Source organism: Leopardus geoffroyi, chromosome C1, assembly GCF_018350155.1.
Source record: "Leopardus geoffroyi isolate Oge1 chromosome C1, O.geoffroyi_Oge1_pat1.0, whole genome shotgun sequence".
Lineage (NCBI taxonomy): Eukaryota > Metazoa > Chordata > Mammalia > Carnivora > Felidae > Leopardus > Leopardus geoffroyi.
Window position 1 is genome coordinate 38,657,668 of NC_059328.1, and position 20,525 is coordinate 38,678,192.

At 48.1% G+C, this 20,525-nt stretch overlaps 1 protein-coding gene across 8 annotated transcripts in view; it reads right to left on the minus strand.

The window, feature by feature from the left end:
* Window positions 1–20,525, minus strand: part of LOC123597854 (BEN domain-containing protein 5) — a 1,446,709-nt gene that overhangs the window by 186,779 nt on the left and 1,239,405 nt on the right. For 2 of the 8 annotated variants that reach the window (XM_045477300.1, XM_045477306.1), the window contains one exon: window positions 19,346–19,882. The exons of 4 other annotated variants lie outside the window; for them this stretch is intronic. In XM_045477300.1, coding sequence (XP_045333256.1) covers window positions 19,725–19,882 — 158 coding nt within the window. In that variant the 3' untranslated portion in view covers window positions 19,346–19,724. Of the gene's footprint in view, window positions 1–19,345; window positions 19,883–20,525 lie in introns of those variants that run through there. 2 more of the 8 variants (XR_006712284.1, XM_045477299.1) reach the window with 1 other exon arrangement.

Genomic DNA, 20,525 nt, shown 5'->3' on the forward strand with positions numbered 1-20,525 from the left:
GGGAAGCCTTCCCTGATGAATCAACTCTCACACAGATTCTTCTATCTCTCCTCTTTGGGACACCCTTCACTCCTGGCACTGTGTGTCCTTATTTGTCTGTCTGCCCCCACTGCTCCCCTCCCATCCATGGCTGGCATCCACAGAGTCTATTGACTGGAGGGTGATGAAGGCTGGGCAGCACTCTTGGGGCACTTGTGGGTGAGCAGAGACCAGGAAAGGAGGAGGGTCTTGAGGTTCAGAGATGCTGGAAAAGGCTGCATGTTGGACATGAGACCGGCTCAGACGTTGAGTGATATCCCAGCAAACTAACCAAGCACTCTGATGTCCTCTCATGCTTCCGGGAGAGTCTATCAGTCCCCATGTGTGTGAGTCTGTGGGTGCCAGTGCCTCTGGCCTTACTAGCGAAGCCATTAACCTTTGGTGTTTAAGGCAACTTGTCTGCTTATAGTTATGAAAACAAGCACTAGGCATGGTGGTGTCAGGAAGGTCTCATTTGACTCCATGTCTGTCCCCACTAATTAGCAGGCCCAGAAGCACAGGGATGGACTTATCCAGGCAAGTGCCACCCTCTCCACTGCCCCTGGGGAGCAGGTGCTCGTGTTGACCACCTGGACCTGGCATATCACCTGCTCCCTGGCTCCCCTTAACCCCAAAACAAGTGTACCTTTGCCCAGGGCTGTACAGCCCTCTGTCTCTGGCCCCCCTCTCTGGCCCCTCCTTGCTCTTGTCCCCACAACTCCTGAGTCCCTATTTCCTCTTGCCTGGATTCCTGAGGCAGCCTCCCAGTGACCTCCCTGCATCAAGTACATCCAGAACAGGTTCTGAGCCTCCCCACTGAAGCTAGAGTGAAACTGGAACTAGATGTCATGACTCCTCACTGGAACCCTTTCCATGGTTCCGCAAGGCCTTGGGATGTGGCCCTTGCCTGGTTCTCCAGCCTCACCTTCCTGGACCACCCACCCCCTTCCCCCTGCTCCTGGCACACTTGCCCCAGTTCAGCCTCCACCTCTGCTGCCTCCTCGACTGGTGCTTTCTGTCTCCCACCTGTCTCTGAGTCCCAAGGGCTCATGTCCACCTACAGTTCCCTTCTCCCTGGAAGATGAAGTCCCCTACCCTGCCATTCTAAAGTAGCTCCACAGCCTGCATGAGTGTTCCACACGCATTCCCTCCTGCTTTCATTCCACAGACCTGTGCTGAGCACGTGCCAGGCACAGCGAGGGTCAAACCACTCCCATCACCTACAGTCCTCCAACTGGCCTGGGAGGCAGAGGACGGCTCTCGGGACCTGGCCTTTTCCTCACATTCCAGTCCCCCTGTTTGCTGCTCTCTGTACCCATAGGAAGACCCTGAGCACACCATTTGCCCTGTCTGGGACTCAGTTTCCTCCCTAGCAATCCCCACCTCTCAAGGTGTTGTGAGTTAATAACAGTAGTAGTGTTGGAAAAACGAATAAAGTTTTACACCATAAGATGGCCGATGGGACTAAAACAAGCTCTGGTCTCTGGCTTAGAAACCCCTTTTCCGGGTTCTTCTTGCCCTGTTTGCCATGCACGCGAAAAGCACCCCCCCCCCAACATGGAGGCTGACAACTATAAATTACCCTTCCTGCTTGCATTCAGGGCTCAGATCTTTGGAGAAATGGTCTCCTCTGAGCCCGCTAGTGTTAAACAAATCTCCGATTCACCAAGATCTGAGTGCTGCTTGGTTTTTCTGCCAGCGTTCCAGCCTGATTCCCTAACAGTAGTAGTACTAGTACTAATAATAATGCAGAGCACGAAGTATGGGCTGGACCCTGTTCTAAGTGCCTTACAGATATCAATTCCTTCACCCTGCTGGGCTGGTCTCAGCAGTTAAAGGACTAGCTCAGCATCAGGCCTGGATTCAGGAAGCACCCAGCAGCTACTGGCATCACCGGGACAGTCACGTCTGGCCTGAAAGAGGCATGTGAGACAGGAATATGCCAGGCACGTTCTGGGCCCGGCATGCAGACGAGCCTGGCTGGAGCTCAGGGCCCGTGTTTAATAAAAGATTAATGAAATTGTCAAATTGACCTTGTCAATGTCTGCTCAATCCAATTATGTGGCTGTGGCCCCCATGAATGGGGTTAAAACAGAAGTGTACATGAGAGACACCAGGACAGCAGCCCCTGGGGAGACAGTGCTGCCTGGGAAACCCTGCGGTGAAGAGGTTCCTACAGCCCGGCCAGGCCATCTCCGCCCCCGCCCCCTCTAAGAAGTGCTGGCCACCTTCGGGCACAGTGTCCCCTTATTCTGGAGAAACTGCAGCTGAGCAGCCACTCTCCACGGGGGGAGGGGGGTGTGGTGGGGTGGGGAGGGAGGCGCATGGCACCTTTGACTGATGCCCACACTGTGTGAAGCCATGCTGTGCTGGGCATGGGACACATGGAAGCAAGAACCGGTGGTGTCCTTGAGAAGTCCTTGTCTGGTGAGTGGGAAAGACATAGAAACAAACAGAATTCACCCAGTGAGAGCAGTGCCCAGGGCAAGCACTCAGGAAGGTCCCAGGAAAAGACAGCACCTGAGGCTGACCAGTGGCCTAGGAGGGGACCCAGAGGAGAAAGATGGGAAATCCACCCCCCCCCCCCCGGGGGGGGGCAGCCAGGCTTCAGGCTGGGGCACAAGGAGGGACGTTCTGTAAAGTTCTGGGGGCAGGGACTCCAACACGGAACAGAAATGAGAGTTTGTCCACGGTGGAGAAGGGTTGGAGGCTGGGCCGGCAGAGGGGCAGCACAGGGCCGCTCGGGTGACCTGGAGAGCAGAGGCTGGTGCCCAGGGGGTGTCATAAGATGGGGGCAATTTTCTAAGGAATGAGCCCCAACAGTTCTCTGTGTATAGGGAAGCTCACTCAGCCCTCTCTGGAAGGGTCTGGCAGCGCTTGGATGGAGTGCACATCTGAGAAATCTGGCACCAGCTGCGGCCTCACTGACTCCAAGATTCTGAGGAAGCCCTTGAGGGAGAGGCGGGGCACAGAGCTGCTCCTCCCCACTCTCTTGCCGCTCCCACTTGCTCCTAGTCCCCGCCCCCGTCTGCTGCTCCTGTCTGCTCACCTGCAGCATTTCCTGGTTTCTTCCACCTGAACAGCACTTTCCAGTTCACTGAATTTCCTCGCTCCCTTCAACACCTAGAGATTCACAGTGACACCGCCAGACAGCGTCATTTTCCCCATTTCACAGTTGATGAAACTGAGGCTAAGGGAGACCAAGTGCCCCTGTCTGAGTGTTGTTCATAATGGAGATGAGACTCATGCCTATTTGCTGAGAACCGAAATCCTACGCTCACTCCATTGCCTCACGGTTATCTTTAAGGGAGTGGGGGGCTAAAGCAGTACATCTTGGTATGAGCTGTCAGTAGAGACGGGTAGATTCTGAGTGGCTCCTCACCACACAGGCCATCACCTAGAGTCTTAACTTGAAAAGGCAATCCTGCCAACTGCTTATCTGGGGCTCAGCAGGGACCTCCAAACACGAGACACACATGTGGATGTGGCTTTCAGACAATGTGACTCATGATCAGCCAAGGATTCTGATTAGAACAAACATTTCTCCATGGCCCTGCCTCCGTGCCCCTGGGGAGGATAAATCCCCATCCCCTCCCAGTGAATGACATCACTGCCCACCTGCTCAGCCAAAGCAGAAACGGGAGGCCATCGCTGAGTCCGATCCTTCTCCCCGTCCCCGTCTAATCAGCAAGTCACGGTGGCTTCACCCCAAATACACGTTTCTATTTTGATGTGCCCCACCCTTCATTCCCACCACTTTGCTTTGCTCCGGTCCCCACATTTTTTGCCTGGACCATTCGACCAGGCTCTGTTTTCCCCACTCTCGGTTCTTGCCCTCACCTGTTCATCCTCTACAGTTCCACCACAGTGGTCCTTCTGAAGCACCAATGCGACCAGGTCACTCCCGGGCTTAATATCTTTCCCTGTGGCCCTGTCACAGCAACATCCAGCCAGTCAGCCCAGGGGCCCACCACCCCGCAGCCTTGTCTCTCAGCAGGTCCCACTCGGACCCCACACTCCAGACCCCACTCCGAACCTCTCAAGGTGCCGAGAAAACACTGAGCTTTCCCAGTCGTTCATGCAGTCACTCATCCGTCTGAGTATCCAACTTTTGAGGCCGTAGGCGGTGATGGGGGTAGGACAGCATTCACGTAAATACATCAGGATGGGCGGGCTCTGGAGCAGCAGCAGAGCACAGGAGAGCGCCCCCCTGGTGGTGGGGGGGGGGTATGCTCCTTCAGCCGAGGCTGGACAAGGACAACCTCTCACGAGGGAGACCCGTGTGGGCAAAGAACGGAAGGAAGTGGGAGCAGCTCTGCCTTACCCACCTCATTCTCTCTGCCTGTAATGCCTTATGCCCTCCTCAGGCCCTGAGATTCTCACCTGAAATTCATTCTCACCTCAGAAGCAGCTGGCCCCTCCTCTGGGACACTGAAGCAAAACCCACCCACCCTTCTTTTGTGCTCCTGCAATACCTCACACAGCTTGGGTCCCAGTTCTGTGACCCGAGGCGGCTCCTTTCTTTATCGCTCCCCACCCCTTCATTCATTCATTCACTCATTCATTCCTATCTTCAACAAAAACTGCTTCAACAGCCCCTGGGGGCCAGGCCTGAAGGCACTCTGTGTGCTCCACCCCATTATCCCCGGGGCAGCCTAGCACCTGGCCCAGCATGGCTTTGGCTGAGTGAATAAACATTTGAGATCATTTTATTGAAATACTTCAGAGTAAATTTGGAGACAGGCATTCCTCTGCTCAAGAGTGATTTAATAACCACAAATGCCTTTAACACAGCGGGGAGGCAAAAAAAGGTGTGCATTTTCCCTTATTGCTGCTGTTAAAATAAATGGCATTTTTAATAAAGTGTCCCCATACAGCATACAGAATGTGGCCACATGATGAAATAAATAAATATATGGTGAAATTATGCATTGCAAAGCAGACTTTTTCTGGTCTTTTGGTTATTAAATTTAATCACTTTTGAGCTGTGCCTCTACTCTTTTTCCTAGAGGCAGGTACGCTTTTGATTAAAATGTAGGCCCCAGAGCACTTGCACAGGGGAAGGCTGACTACGTCCCCAGAGGAACCGGAGCGGAGCAAGCAAACCGGATGATGGGGCCAAGGCAACAGCCACAATTTGCTTCTCACTTGATGGACGTGTTTATCCCCAGACAGAGTGCGTGGCAGTTGCGGGGCGTATGGAAATCTTGCAATTAAGGCAAAGTCTAATTAGAGGCTGCATATTCAAACTACAAAGGGAGCGCTCCGAGTGGCAGCCACTCTGGCCGGCTCTGAAACGTGATTCCCCACTCCAGTCCCTGCCTGAGCCACCATTCACTGCCTGACGAGGAAGGCCGGCGGGGGGGGGGGGGGGGGGGTATGTATCTTATGGCCGTCCGTGGATTCCCTGGTGGCATCTGTGCCTTCACAGTCCATGGAGATGCCTTGGCCCATGGAGAACAGCACAGGTTTTGGAATCCACCAGACTTGGATTTGCATTGTCTCTGCCCATTATCGCTGCTCTAGCCTCAGCATCCCCATCTTCCTGATGGGAGTGGTGATGGGCCTCCCTTAGGGCCATGGAAGGAGCAAGCAAGGCTTTGTGGGGCCTCAGTCCAGGGGATGCACAGCTCAGGAGAGTTCCCTGCCTGGGGCCTGAGGCAAGAGTCTGGTGGGGTGGGCTCTTACTATTACATCATTCACTGTGCCCACAGGACTCTTTTGGACTTTACTCTCAAGTACCTGACACCGTGCTCAGCTATCAATTTTGTGTGTCCACCGTGGCAAAAACCTGGGGTAAGCTGTTTCCCCTCAATGCAAACAGTACTGGGGAACGGAGGCGGCGGAAGAGACTGATGGCAGGGCTTATGATCTGGGGTTCTGGCCCAGAGCCAGCAAGAGTTCCTGAGCTTAGACTGGGGTCAAGGCGTGACTCTGAAATTCTTTGCCCTCAAGAAAGTCACAAGGTAGCCAGGAAGACAGATCGGAAAAGAGCACAGACATTTACATTCCTACAACATTTTACAGGTTAAAAAGTGCTTCTGGCTGATCCCTGTTTAATCCTGCCAAGAGCCTGTGAAGGAGGGGCTCATGCTGGCCCCCACGTGACTGAAGAGGGTGTGTGTCTCACAGACCCCCTCACCCGGGACCCTCACATGCACAAGGTATCGAAACCCTTTCTGCTATCTGTTCTTTTTCTTCAGATCTCCTTTTTGTCTTTTGTCAGAAACAGCGTCAACATCGCAGACGTCTCTTTGGGGTGCCCTTGCCCCTCCCACCCCTGAGCACCTTTCCTGGCCGGGTCCTCACACTCTGAATGCTCAGCTCCCTGTCCATCAACAACCTGTGCTGGTGGTTTGTTACAAGAGTTCACATACATCGTCTCAGACTCTAAGTTTCACTCAACAGCCTGCTTTTCTGACTCCACATGATGCTTTGGGTGCTTCTTTCTGCGGACACTTGTAGCTCTGCTTCATTTTCTGCTGGATGGTCTTTCACTCTATGAAGAAAGTCAGTGGGATGTGTGTGTGCACGTGCAGTTATCCTGTTGTCGGACATGTGCTTTCATCTTTCTACCATCCCCACTGCTTTGCAAGGGAAACTTCTACGCGAAGGTGAACCTTACAACATGGCTAGACCCCAACCAGCGGGGGAGGAACACTCCCCAACTCTGTCCCACGGTGCAGGGGCTGGCACCCGGCCGGCTTTCAGTCAGTGCTGATTGCTAGAAGGCACTGAGGCCGTGATGCAAGAACAGTGGACTTGGTCTCAGAAGGACCTGGATTGGAGTCTTAACGCTCTCACTTATTAGCTGTGTGACAGTGTGCAAAAGATCTAACCTCTCTGGGCTGCAGTGTCCTCATCAGGAGAAATAAAGACAGCAATGCCAACTCTGAAATATTCTTGTTGTGGTGATTTAAATACGTGGGGTCTTCAGTGTGGATCCTGAGCGACAGGAGGAGCTCAGCAAAGCTAATGGAAAGATCTCCTACCACTGAGCAGGGGAAAGGTGTGGGGAGGCATCGCATGCTCTTGTTGGCCACCCTTCTCACTCTGCATCAGGAAGTCTGGATCAAAAGCTCAGTCTTAAAGACAAGAGGAAAAGAAAGAAAAAGACGACGAAAAGAAGCCACCTTACAATCATAATTTAAAACCCAGGGGAACCCAACCCACTTTCGAATCTGGCCGTAGTCTCTATTCCATCTGTGCCTTTAATGGGCTGACACTGGAAATCTCTAGGTGTTTGAGGTACTTGGTCCTGGGCCAGCTCCTCAAGAGGCAGCCCCAGCCTGCAAAGCCCCACCTACCCCTCCTGGGCCCTGAGGAAGGCGGTGCCAGGCTGGACTACAGAGGGTTAAATCTCTTCCTCCCCCAAGAGATTGGAGCCAGTGAGGCTGTCTGCTTAAATGGCCCATAACCATCTCCCAAACCTCCTTAGCTCAGAGAAGTGCCAAGTCAGCAAAATGAAAATAATTTAAAGAGCCATTGAAAAGAGGAACTCCGGCCTCTCTCCTTCTACCACAATGATAGCTTCTCAGCAGTGAGTGGCTCTCATTTTTCATATCCAGGGCCAGGGGCTTCCCACCCATTTGGGGAAAGAATGTGTCACAGGCTGAAATCTCTTCTCTGATGGGAGGAGGGGCAGAGGGGCAGGAGGACTATATGTCACAGGCACTGTAAATGAGGAAACCGGCTTGTCATGAGTAGTGAGTAAGCCATAGAGATCTACTGCACAGTATAATGAATACAGAAAATACTATTGGACTATAAGTATGTAATGTGATAAATACTGCTACGCTGGCAATCACAATGCATAAATGTATCAAAGTAACATACTGTGTACCTTAAACACGCATGATGTTGCATGTCAAATTTATTCAATACAAAAAAAATAACAGAGGAGACTGAGGCTCATGGAAGAGCCAGCCTCAAGGCTCCCCACAGGTGAGGCGTGCCATCCTGGCTCCCTGCTTCCTCATGCTGAGGGGTGGGCGGCACCTGGTAGTCAGCACCTACTATGTGCCTGCCGTGTGCCCAGCGCTTTATGCAACAGCCCTAAAACATTGCCATTGTTATTCTTTCTACATAGCTAATAAATTTGAGGACCCAGAAGGGTCAGTCACTTGTCCAAGGTCATGTTACTGAAAGGTGGTGGAGGAAAGGTTCAAACCCATGCTGTTTCCATGGCATCAAGGAAGCTTAGGGAAGCCCTGACACAGAGAGGAATCCAGGCCGGCAGTCTGCCCCCTCCCCAGGACTAGTTTCATCTCCCGCTCTGGGAACCTTGCTTCTGCTGGCGCTGAGTCCCCACGAGGGCCTGCGCTGATGGGGTCGGAGCATGGGAGCCGGGAGCCGTGTGGAGGGGCTGCTCCAGACACAGGTGCCCCGGGGCTCTTCGCACCCGGACCACTGCAGGGCTCACAGCCTGGTTCCCATCTGGCAGTGTCAACACTTAAGGAGGGAAGATGGTGGGCATCTGCCCCTCATCGTCGCTTACCCGGGCTATTCCAAAAACCTCCGCAACTCCTGTCTTTCTCCAAGCCCCCCATCACACTGATGCTGGCCTGACCTTTCAGCAGCTGTCTGTGGTCTTCAGAGGCCAACAGCACAGCCTGGGGCCAAGGCCCTCCATGGTCTCACCCCTTCCCCCCTCTCCAGCCTTCTCTCCCAATACCAATTTCAACCCCACTCCTTGAAACTTCTCCCCTCTCCCACCTCTTTAAACAAAATTTTTTTTAACATTTATTTATTTTTTGAAAGAGAGAGACAGAGTGTGAGTGGGAGAGGGGCAGAGAAAAGGGAGTCACAGATTCTGAAGCAGGGTCCAGGCTCTGAGCTGTCAGCACAGAGCCCGGTGGGGGGCTTGAACTCATGAACCATTAGATCGTGACCTGAGCCAAAGTCAAATGCTTAACTGACTGAGCCACCCAGGCACACCTACCCTCTCCCACCTCTTGCCCCTTGCTCACGATGACAATAAACACTTATGTGGTGTTCACTGTGTGTCAGGTACAGTTCTAAGTGCTTTATAGATATTAACTTCATGCTCACAGGAACCTGAGACCTCCATTTTATGTGGAGGAAACCAAGGCCCAGACCAATTAAATAACTCACCCAATAACTCACACAGACGTAAGTGGTGGAGCTCACACTCAGACCCAGGCAGTGTAAGGTCAGGGTCCTCAGACTTAACCACTGCCAAATCCTTTCCTTCTTTCTTGACTTGGTGGTGCCCTATCCTGGGGTAACAAGGCCAAGGACATTCTTCATGACATTCATGACATTCTTGTGAAGGGCTTTCTTGATCTTGCAAAACCCTAAACCTCCAGGTGGGAGAAACTGCTTCAGTGTCTGGTTTTGCACAGTCTTTGGTCATCAGGGGCCAGGATTGCAGGGTGAGCTCCATTTCATCTGTACCGGCTCTGTGCTGGGCTCAGGGCCTCAGAGAGGAACACACACATGGTAGCCCCTTTGAGCACTCACAGTCCAGCGAGAAAGATGGGTGCCCAGTGACGTATAAGCTGATGAACTAGCAGAGGCATAAGGCAATTTATAACAGTGCTGACACATCACTGATTTCAGAAAACTATTTCAGTGGAGTCACTGTTCTCCCAAAGTAGGGAGAAATGTATGTAAGGGTGCGGTGGGGGATGCAGTGTGAACAAATCCCCACGGCCACTCTGATCAGGTTTGCAAACCAGCCCCACAAGCCCCCCCCCCCCCCCCGAATTTCCCCAGCATGAAAATCCCATCTCTGCTGAGTTCTGGACAGGCTGCAGGTGGCCACGAGTGAGAACTGCTGAGAAATTAATGGCAAGGAACCAAGGACAATGCTGCAGAAAAAGCTATGCTGGCATTTGCTCCTTGTGTAGCTTCTCTGATGACCATTGCAATGAGTCCAGAGGTGTCCCGCATGATTGCTGGTGATCTGGGCTCACTAAAAGTTTTTGGATAAATTTCAGGTGCCCATTTCAGGGGGAGAGGAGGATAACCTTATCCAGATTCTTCCCACAGAAGAATCTATGTGGGAGTGGCCCAGGCCCTGGACGTTTATTACCCCCTTCTTCCCATAACACCATTGGCCTGATCGGGAAGACCCATGGCCTGCCCCCGGGGCAGGAGCTAAGGGACAGTCCTGTCCTTCCCACACTGGGATGGAGACATAATGACCCCGGGGTTTGTCTCTGCTCCATTCCTCTCCTTCCAACTTTGGGGTCCTTGCTTTAGTTCAGGTCTGGATTGGAGCCACAGCCTCCTACCAAATCTTTGACTTTTGCATTTATTTATTCAATAATTAAAATTTTTTAATGTTTATTTATTTTTGAGACAGAGAGAGACAGAACATGAGCAAGGGAGGGGCAGAGAGAGGGAGACAGAATCCGAAGCAGACTCCAGGTTCCAAGCTGTCAGCACAGAGCCCAACGTAGGGCTCGAACTCACAAACTGCGAGATCATGACCTGAGCCGAAGTCAGATGCTTAAGTGACTGAGCCACCCAGGCGCCCTATTCAATAATTTTTTAAATGAATTTATACTGTATGCCAGGTGCTGGGAATACAGCAGTGAACAAACAAGAAACCAAGATGCTGAAGTGGATAATGAATGTAACTATGATAGAGTTTGTTAATTATTCACATATAACAAGAACAGAGAGAGAAAATCCACAGCCAGTGCTTGTCAATAATTCTGGTTATTGTTTGGGGTAGGTGGGTGTTGGTGCAGAGGGAGGATGTGGGGTTCTGATCTTTCTTTCTTCTATTTCATGTCCCTGGCCCTGGAAATGGACACAGCAGATAAGTGAAACAGGGAGGCTTTGCCCTACTGATTTCTTGAAATAGTCCCTCTTCCGTTATTTCATCCAGTCTACCGCCACCCCTGGGAGGCATATGGAAAATCCCATTTTCCACAGGGCAAAGTGAGTCTCAAAATGGTGAGAATCACCTCCAAAGTCACTAAGGCCTAGGCTGCTGACTTGGCTTTGAGGCTCAGGCACCCTGTCCGTTCTTCTTACTCTCTATCCACAGCTTCTGCTGATCATGGCACATTGGTTTGAAATCACCAAGATGTAATTACATTCCACTTATCATAATTATAATGTGGAAAAGCACCTTTGTTTAGACAGGTGCTTCTCAAAGTGTGGTGCCCAGACCAGCAGCATCGGCATCACCCTGAGAACTGGATGGAAGTGTAATTTGTGAGCCTCACACCAGACCCGCTGAATGGCAAACTCTGGGGTGGGACCTGTGATCCGGGTGTCAGCAAGGCCTGTAGTTAATTCTAAAGCAGGCTGAAGTGTTAGAACCACAGGTAGAGAGGAAGAAGATAGGATCTTGCCTCGGGACACTTAGGTTTAAGTTCCATCCATTAACTATGTAACTCAGGAAATTCAAATTACCCTTCTTTATAGCCTGTTTCCTTACCTTCAACATAAAGAGACATCAGAAAACTGCTATGAGGAATCACAAGCAGTAATATCTGTGAGTCTTTTATATTACTAATCAATGTGATAATAATAAAGCCACTCATTCATTTGCTCAATCATTCATCCAACAAGCACTTATTGAATGCTTAGTCTGCTGGATCCAGGCCACACCTATGCTGGGAGCACCCTTTTTTGCCGTCATTTCGGTTGGGCTCAGACGCAGGCAGGCCAATAGTCTATAGATTATCCTTGGTGAGATAAAACCAGTTCTCTTAAGTTTTGCTACGCAAAGGGTATGGGCTGTGCTGTGGGGGCGAGGACAAGTGCATGCCCCGCAGGGGGTCTGAGGTGCTACACCAGCAAAAGGACGTGGATTTAGCCAGGACCTATTCCGGGCCAGGCTCCTGCTCACACACTTGCATTTGGGATTTCGCTGAATCCTCAGAGCAAACCCTCAGAGGCAGTGTTACTGGCGTTGTACTATGGGGGCAAAAAGAGGCCGAGAAAGAGACATGGTTTGAGAAAGCCTCAGAGATACTTGGCATCACCACATCCGATGACAGGAGATGTTGTGAAAGGCCCCTTGGCTCCCACGTGCATTCCAGGGGCCAGCAGCTGAGCACCTCTCCCGGGGCCAGCTTGTCTGCTGGGAGCCTGCTAGTGTGCTTCTTTGTTTTGTCCCTCCAACAATACCACAAAGTCAGAACCCCTGTCCTCGTTTTTCTGACAAGGAGACAGAAGCTCTGGAAACTGTGTGATTCACATAGCAGGAGATGGGGCCTGGATTCAAACCTAGGATAGCCTGGCTCAGCGCCCACTCTCCTCCCCACCCCACATCTGTCCACGGCAAGGGACCCCTGGCTTCCCAGAGGGACCTGAGGGAGGGTATCGGCAAGAGCAGATCTTCACCACTACCTCCTTCAAGTGCCCATTTTTTTGAAGTCTCCTGCTTCATTTTCTTCATGAACATCCTTCTTCTATGCTCTAATCCTTCTTGTTGCTACACAGAGTGTCTTCAAGTACCAGTTAAAATGAATTCTTCCTTCCTCCTTCCCCCCACTCCCTTCCTCTCATCTGGGAGTAAAGCTGAGGCTCCAGGCAGACAGGACATAATCTCCCTCACTTTCCGCTCCTGGGACACCTCCAGCTCCCATGGCAAGGGTCCTGCAGGGCTGTCCGCCCCATGCTGACAAACTTCTCCCCACACACACAGTCTCTCTGACTCTGCACTGCTTTTTTTCTTTTCTTCAGGGCATTCATCACCTGCTTCTGTAATTTTCTTATTTATTATGTTTACTATTTACCTTCCTCCTCTTCCCATTCCCCGCCCACCCCCCGCCCCCCACCCGAGCCAGAGTTTAGGCCATTTGTGCTTTTCTTCATAGATGTGTCTCAGGCATTTAGACCAGTGACGGACACATACTAGGTACTCAATAAATGTTTGTTGAGTGACTGAATGAATTCCACAATTACTGCTGGGGAATTTCTGGATACTAGAAATTTGGTGAGGCTAGGACACTGAATCTCTCTCCCCTTTAGCTAATGAAACAGTGAATGCCCATATCCTCAGTTGTCGGATCAGATGGGGGTTTGGAGCTATGATTGGTGTGTGACTCCCTGCCTGGGCCCAACAAGAAGTGCCTCTCAGAGTGCTGGGCACAGGTCAGACATTCAGCGCATGTAAAACGAACAGAGGGAGGGATGGATTAGCACACAAATGGCCAATAGACAGTCACTGTCATCCTCTAGGTGGAAGCTCAAAGGCCCCATCTCAGAGCTCTTCCATGATTGCACTAGAAGGAGGAGTTCTAGCTACTAGAATAACCCAGCTTAGAGAAGACTAATTGGGGAGGAGAAGAGGGTCTTTAGTGGAGGACCATATGGCTCTTTCCTTTTCACAGAACTAAACATTGTTATTGATAATTTGGCTAGGATACAAAAGATATATACTATAAACCTGGGAGAAAGGGCCTATCATAGAATCAAATTCCATAAGGATCTCAAACACCCAAATGCATGCACAGACAATTCACCTAGAAAGGCATTGAAAAAGTACATCTTTATAGAGAAAGAGTTAACCATGCTTCTTTAAAAATTCCAAAAACACACGGATGTCTATCCTGCTTGAGACATGGCTGAACCTTTTGGAAAGCAATATAAAAACACATGGAAAGGACTATAAAATGTCCTTGCCCTTTAACCCAGTTAGCACAGTCCTGGGAATTTAAGAAACAAACAACCATAAATGATCATGGCAGTATTATCTCTAACAGCAAGACACTAGAGACAACAAAATGCACATAAGAGATAAGAAGGTAATCAGGACCCCGTACTGGAAAGGGCATTAAAATGGTAACTATGCACATCGGGCCACAGAGGGGGAAATGTTTGCCACATGGTGTTGGATGCACAAGGCAGGATCATGGGAAGCTGGCCAGCCATGGGGACAAAGAGATGTTGCCCATGGACAGACAGGAGGGGCTCCCAGGAGCCACGCGCAGTTGGGCTTGGTTCTCGAGATTATGGTTGGATTTTCTTTCTTGGCTTTGGCTTTCCTCAAATTCTGTTTTGTATTTTAAACACAAATGGAAAAGAAGATCTCAACCAGCTGGAATGTTGGGCTGAAACCAATAAGATGAAATAGAAGAGGGATAAATGCAAAGTCCTGTATTTCATTTAAGAACTATATTTAAGAACACACATTTGAATGGGTGGTGGTGGTGGTGGTGATAAAGAGCTGCTAAAAGGAAAAAGGGAAAGAAGAAGGGAAAAAAAGAAGCACTTTACTGAATCCCTGAACTAGGAAGGCACGGACTGTAGGCCTGACGTGGCGGGAGGCCAGTATGATCACCGTAACAAGTGCATAATGGACAAGATGGCTGGGGCTGGGGGACATCATGCACTTGACCAATATCTTCTACTCTAATCAATAGGGAAATCAGGAGCTGAACTTTGTGTGAGTTTCTCTGGCTTCAAGACCTATGTTCCTCTTACGACGCAGTGAACTAAAGGGACAAGTATTGTGTTAGCCAAAAAGAGAACACAGAGGAAAGTTTGGTGACCATTAACTCAACATGGGATAATTCCATCATGGAAGATGCTAATTCAGGGTCAGGACACATTCATGGAGATATGCTGTCATAAGAGGTGATAACCTGCTCTAGTTAGTGCCACCCAGACCCTTCCTAAAGTACCCTGTCCAGTCTTGAACCCTACCTTTTAGGGACACAACCATAAAAGAGCAACTGGGATGGTCAGGGGTCTTAGGATTAGGGAACTGATATTGAATGCCTAGCTGCTTCACTCACATTATCTTACATAGCCCTTGATATAGGTAGGGATTATGTTCCCATTTTAAAAATGAGAAAACTGAAGTTAAGAGAGGTTATAAACTTGTTCAAGGTCAGATAGTAGTAAGTGATGGTCAGGATTCAAACACAGGCCTGTCAAGTCCAGAAGCCCCACTCTGTCCCGTGTAGCCTCCCTCATGTGACAAATGGTAAAATAGAATTTGAACTACTTATTAGTTGGTGAAGAGACAGGATTGGTACCTTCAATTCCACAAAAGGCTATGAGGAGAAGCGTTGTGTGTGATTTCAGAGGAGAGAATTTGAATGACCTTAGAAATCTCAGGGAAGTAGATTTTTAGCTCAACAGAAGAACATCTCAGTGACAGTAATAATTGGGTAGGAAGCCAACTCCCCCATGCCTGGAGGTATTCAAGCACAGCCTAGAGAGGCATTTGCTTGCAGTGGGCAGGAGATCTGGCAGGAGGACCTTGAAGTTCACTTTTGACCCGGAGGTTCCTTGAGACTATGAAGGTGCTTGGCACAAACTGATCAATCCCTTCAAAAGAAGTGATGAAAATAACTGTTGATATGTCTATTTGCAGATACAAAAAATTATACGCCCAAGGTACACATATTTGTCCAGAGAAGACTAAACACAGAAAATGAAATGGATTCTGCTGGAAATGCTTACAGGTTAAGCTTTTATTTTCTGAAACCAAGAAAGCAAACTCTGGGAAGATGTACAATCTCAGAAATAATCAAAGGAAATATGAGGTACTAGTTTTCACCTAGTAAGTTGGCAAAATAATTTAAAACACGGTCACACACTCATTATATGTATCAAGAATGATAAAAAAAAATGTCATTCTTTTTGACCCAGGTAAAATGACCTTAAGAAAATGATAGAAAATATAAAGGGAAAAAACTGTGCACATGAAAATCTTCCCCTGAGTTTTATTTATAAACAACCTAAAAATTTAAGGAAGAGCAATGGGCCCCTGGGTGGTGGGCCTGAGGCTGGGGCTTTTCTGGGAGGAGAGCTGGGAGGTGGGGAGGGGGCCTAGCTGGTACACACAGGAAAAGGCCATGAGCATGGAGCGCTGTGGGATAAGCACAAGCTGTCTGGAGGACCAAAGGCAGGTATAAAAGCCAAAGTCGCTGGGTAAGAGGTCAGAGCAGGTTGGAGACTGGACTGAGGCACACTGGGGAGAGGACTTGAAAGGGTGTGGGGAGAGAAGAGGAGAAGAATGTCAGCTCTAACCATGGTGGCCCTTTATCCTCTCTGGCCTGGCGCTTTAATTACGTTCAGTACTTCTAGCAACACCACAATGGGATGTTATTTCCTCCATTTTGCAAATGAAGAAGCTGGTGTTCAACAAGATGACTGCATAACTCACATCAAGTGAGGTAGTAAGTGCTAGAGTTGGGAACTGAACTCGAATGCATTGACCTCTAGACTTAGGCTCTCGCTCCTGTCCTCGATGGACCAATTTGTGTAGTGGGGCCTCTCAGGGGCTGGCAGCCCTCCTCCTTAGCCCCACAGCCCAGCAGATGGCTTACTCGACTGTAGCTTGATGTCTGTCTGCTTGGTGATGGTGGAATTGATGGTTAAGTTTCCTGGAGCAACAGGGAAACACGATCCAATGGAAAGGGAAGGATGCAAACCTGATCATATGCTATGATCGCAGTGTGTACAATACATTCTCTCAGCCTTGAGAAAGAGACTACAAGAGATCTATCACAATGCTTACAGGAGCGTAATTTTGGAATGTTTCCCTATTTTTCCAAAAATTTCTATGAAGTGTTTTTTATTTCTTTACAATTACAAAAGAATGTCATAATTTAGAAATGCATGCAAGAAATCCATGGGCACTTAATGGTCACTAAGTCCATTCCTCGGGTAGAAGATAAAAACAAACCACATCTTTCAGTTTCATCTGGTAACAGAGAACTTGTTGCCAGGGTTTCTGAAGACAGTGCCCAAACCTCATCAATTCAGACTCTGCCAGTTGAGTCCTGTCTTGTCCTACACGACTCGCTGGCCTGTCACAAGAATCGAAAGAACCTAAGTGTAAAAGTGAGGGGATACTTACTGGTGCCTGAACTGAAAGTCACCTTCTGCCTCATGTCCAACTAACCAGCACTTGGCAAACATGAAAGAGGGACTCTAGCTAGACAAGCTTTTAGGGCAGGTCCTCAGTTATTTAATACTCTCAGTTGCAAATATCCTCAGGCACTTTAAAAGGAACATGTCTTTTTCCTTTGGAAACACTCTTGTTCCTTGGTTAAATCAAGTCTTCTAACGACTTCTAGTACACTAGTATTATTCAAGAGTGGCACTTATGTTCAAATACACGTCCCCAGCCCCATCCCAAACTTACTGATTCGAGCTCACTAAGCCACGACCCACAAGTCTATATTTTAAACACCTCAGCAAATTCTTAATATTGAACATATTTGGGAAACTCTCCACTACACAAAATGAATTTGAGTTTTGTGTATGCGTTTAATGTAATAAAACTATGCATCCTTTTAAACAGTACTATAGCTCCTTCACATGGCTTGAATTAATGAGACTGGTTACTTCCCATTGATTACTTAGGTTGGGTCTCTCTAAATATACCCTCAAATTACATGCTTAGAGTCTCAGCCCAGACCATTACATCCCACTCATCTTACAAGGAAGAGGTAAAAGGGTAGATTTTGTACAGACCTGGATTCTGATCCAGCTCCACTGCTGACAAATCTGAGACCTTGGCCAACATGTTATTTAATCTTTTCTGAGCCCATTTCTTCATTTGTATGGGTACGGGTATTATGGTCTTGCCCTTGCATGACAGTAACAGGGCATTGAGTACTCAAGAGGGGCTCAAAACCATTTCAGTCTAACTCGAGTATGCACCTCTCCAGATTCCCCAGCAGAATTGGCTTTTATGTCCTTCCTTGTCACATCCCACTTCTGATTCTATTCTGCCTTATAAGCTAAAAGTAACTAACATCTTTGTAGCTCTTTGAGATTTCCAGAGCCCTTTATCCAGATGTTACCTAGCATCCTCTCCACAACTAACCTGAGTTAGGGATCATGATCTCCACTTTAAAAGAAATGAGCCCAGAGAGGTCAAATGACCTTAACAGAAGTGGCAAAGTCAGAACTTGAACTCAGATCCCAGAATCTTTCACACCTTGTTCAGTCCCTAATGTGTGCATTGTACATTACATAAAGCACTCACATCTCTCATAGCGTTTTTAAATATATATTTCCACGACTATTTCCCCCACCAAATTAAAAGCACTTATAAAGCAGGTACGACATTGTAATGGTCTTTGAAGGTAAATGCAGTTTTCAGGTGTGTCTTCACCATGGTTAGGGAGAAAAGGGGATGAGCTCAAGAATAATGCATACTTCTTCCGAGTCCCTCATGCATCCTGCACTACTCATGCCCAAGCTGCCTCATGCTTTGAAACGAACCCATCTTAATAACATGAATTTATTGAACACTACTAAGTGTAACGAACTTTGCTCATGAAATGAGTTAAACTATGTCAGTTAGAAAAGTCCTGTTGTTGTTATTATTTAGTTATCCATATAGCCCATGAGGCAGACATTATTTTCCTCATTACACCGATAAGGAACCTGAGAAGTTAAGTGATCAATCCAAGACCACACTGCTAGTTTGTGGAAAGTTGGGGAAATACCATAAAAGGAAACTCACATGTACACATCCTATTAGCAAGCATACAATATTTCACATGACAAAGGGTTATTTTATTTACTAAAACAAAATCCCTCAAAGAGGCAGCCACTTCCCCTACTTATCCCAGTGACCCTGACCTTTGGCTTAGAGACCACCAGAGAAACCAGGGGCTGAAGTTTTCCAACCAATGCCTAAAAGCCAATGACCAGAAATGAAGAAAATAACAATCGCCAACATTTATTGAACACTTTATATATAGATATATAATTCTTATAGCAAGTCTGTAAGGTAGATATAATCTCCTTTTTACGGAACAGCAAATGGAAACTCAAGAGGTTAGGTTAAACCCAAAGCAAGCAGGGGAGCCAGGAGTGGAACCCAGGTGCTCAGCCCCAAACCCTTGCCATTTCCAATATACCATGCTGACTTCACAGGCATTACAGAAAGTGCAAATCAACAGGAAGATCGAATGTGGTTTGCCAGATTGTGCGCCAGGCACCTTAGAGAATCAGTTACTGAATGAGATAAAAATTATGTAACTTGAAAGATCATTTTAGATATAAAAGGATAAACGAACTGACGCGAGGTGACACTGCCCCCTGCTTCCTGAAGGTAACGCTGGGCCACATCTCACATTACCGCCCTCTAACACCCTTTTACAGAGACTGATTCAATTTATCAAGGAAGTTGGATCTCAGATCATCTTGAGTGAGAAAGGCGTCTGTCTGGTCCTAAGATCTGTCCTTTGAAGTGAGAGGAAGTAATTTGCTTCCGAGACAGCCCTTCAGATCTGCAGACAGCAACCCCACCCCTTATGAATTTTCTTGCTTTCGGCCTGAGTGTTCCACCTCTCAAAGGACACTGGTCACCTCCACTGTCCACTTACTATACTTAAATAAATGAGGATAATGATTGTCTACATCAAAGAATTAATGAAGCTTTATTATAGAACAAAATAGAGGAACAGAGATAGAAGTCCTTGAATGGTAAAAATATTAGTTCAAATTCTCAGTCAAGTGATAGGCAACTCAGAGACACTTTATCCCCCTCCAAAAAAGACAGTGCTTTCCCCATCCCCAGAATGACACTGGTGCCAAGTTGCTGCCTGAGTCTCAGCAAATCCATTTGACTTCTTTGGAATGGGAAGTCCAAGTTCAGGGCAAGCCGACGACCCTGGAAACCTGCTGGCTCCCTGCCCACATGCCACCACGCACGGTGGGGTCTCAACCGGACAGCACCATTGCCCGCAAATCACAAGCCACGCAAGAAAAACGATAAGGCTTTATGAAAAATCCAAAGTTTATTGCAAATTGTATTTTGCTTCCCTTCGTTCTTCATTTTTACAGGATTTATTGATATCCATGATTTTTTCACAGATGTACTTGTTGACTTTGGAGAGTCTCTGTGCAATTTCAGTTTCATCCACAGTTTCTTGTGCTATTCTGTCGTACAAACACTCTAGACAGGGGAAAGGAACAAGATGGCCAAGGATTAATGGTGAATTTAAGTACAATCTTGTAAGGGGGCACAAAGAAAATGTACCTCCTGACATACTTCCCAAATACCAATTCACGTATCTGGCACTGCTGTACGTTTAAATTTTCAATACAAATGTACTTAGAAAAAAGTAGATATATGCTGTAAGTTGACACTTTAAAAATGATACAATATCCATATGCCCACTACCCAGTTTCATAAACATTATTGGTCCTTCTGATGCCTCTGGATGCCCCTCCCCAATCCCATCGTTTCCTCACCCTCCCCAGATGTAAGCACTCTCCTGGATTTTTTCTTTCTTTTCTTTTTGTGTTATCACAAATGTACACATTTTTATATAATGTATTGTTTACTCTTCCCTGTTTTTCTTAAATCATTTTTTAATATTTATTATTGAGAGACAGAGACAGAGCATGAGCATGGGAGGGGCAGAGACAGGAGGAGACACAGAATCTGAAGCAGGCTCCAGGCTCTAAGCTGTCAGCACAGAGTCCGACACGGGGCTTGAACTCAGAAACCACGAGATCATGACCTGAGCCGAAGTCAGACACTTTACCAACTGAGCCACCCAGGCGCTCCTACGCTTCCCTGTTTTTAACTTTTT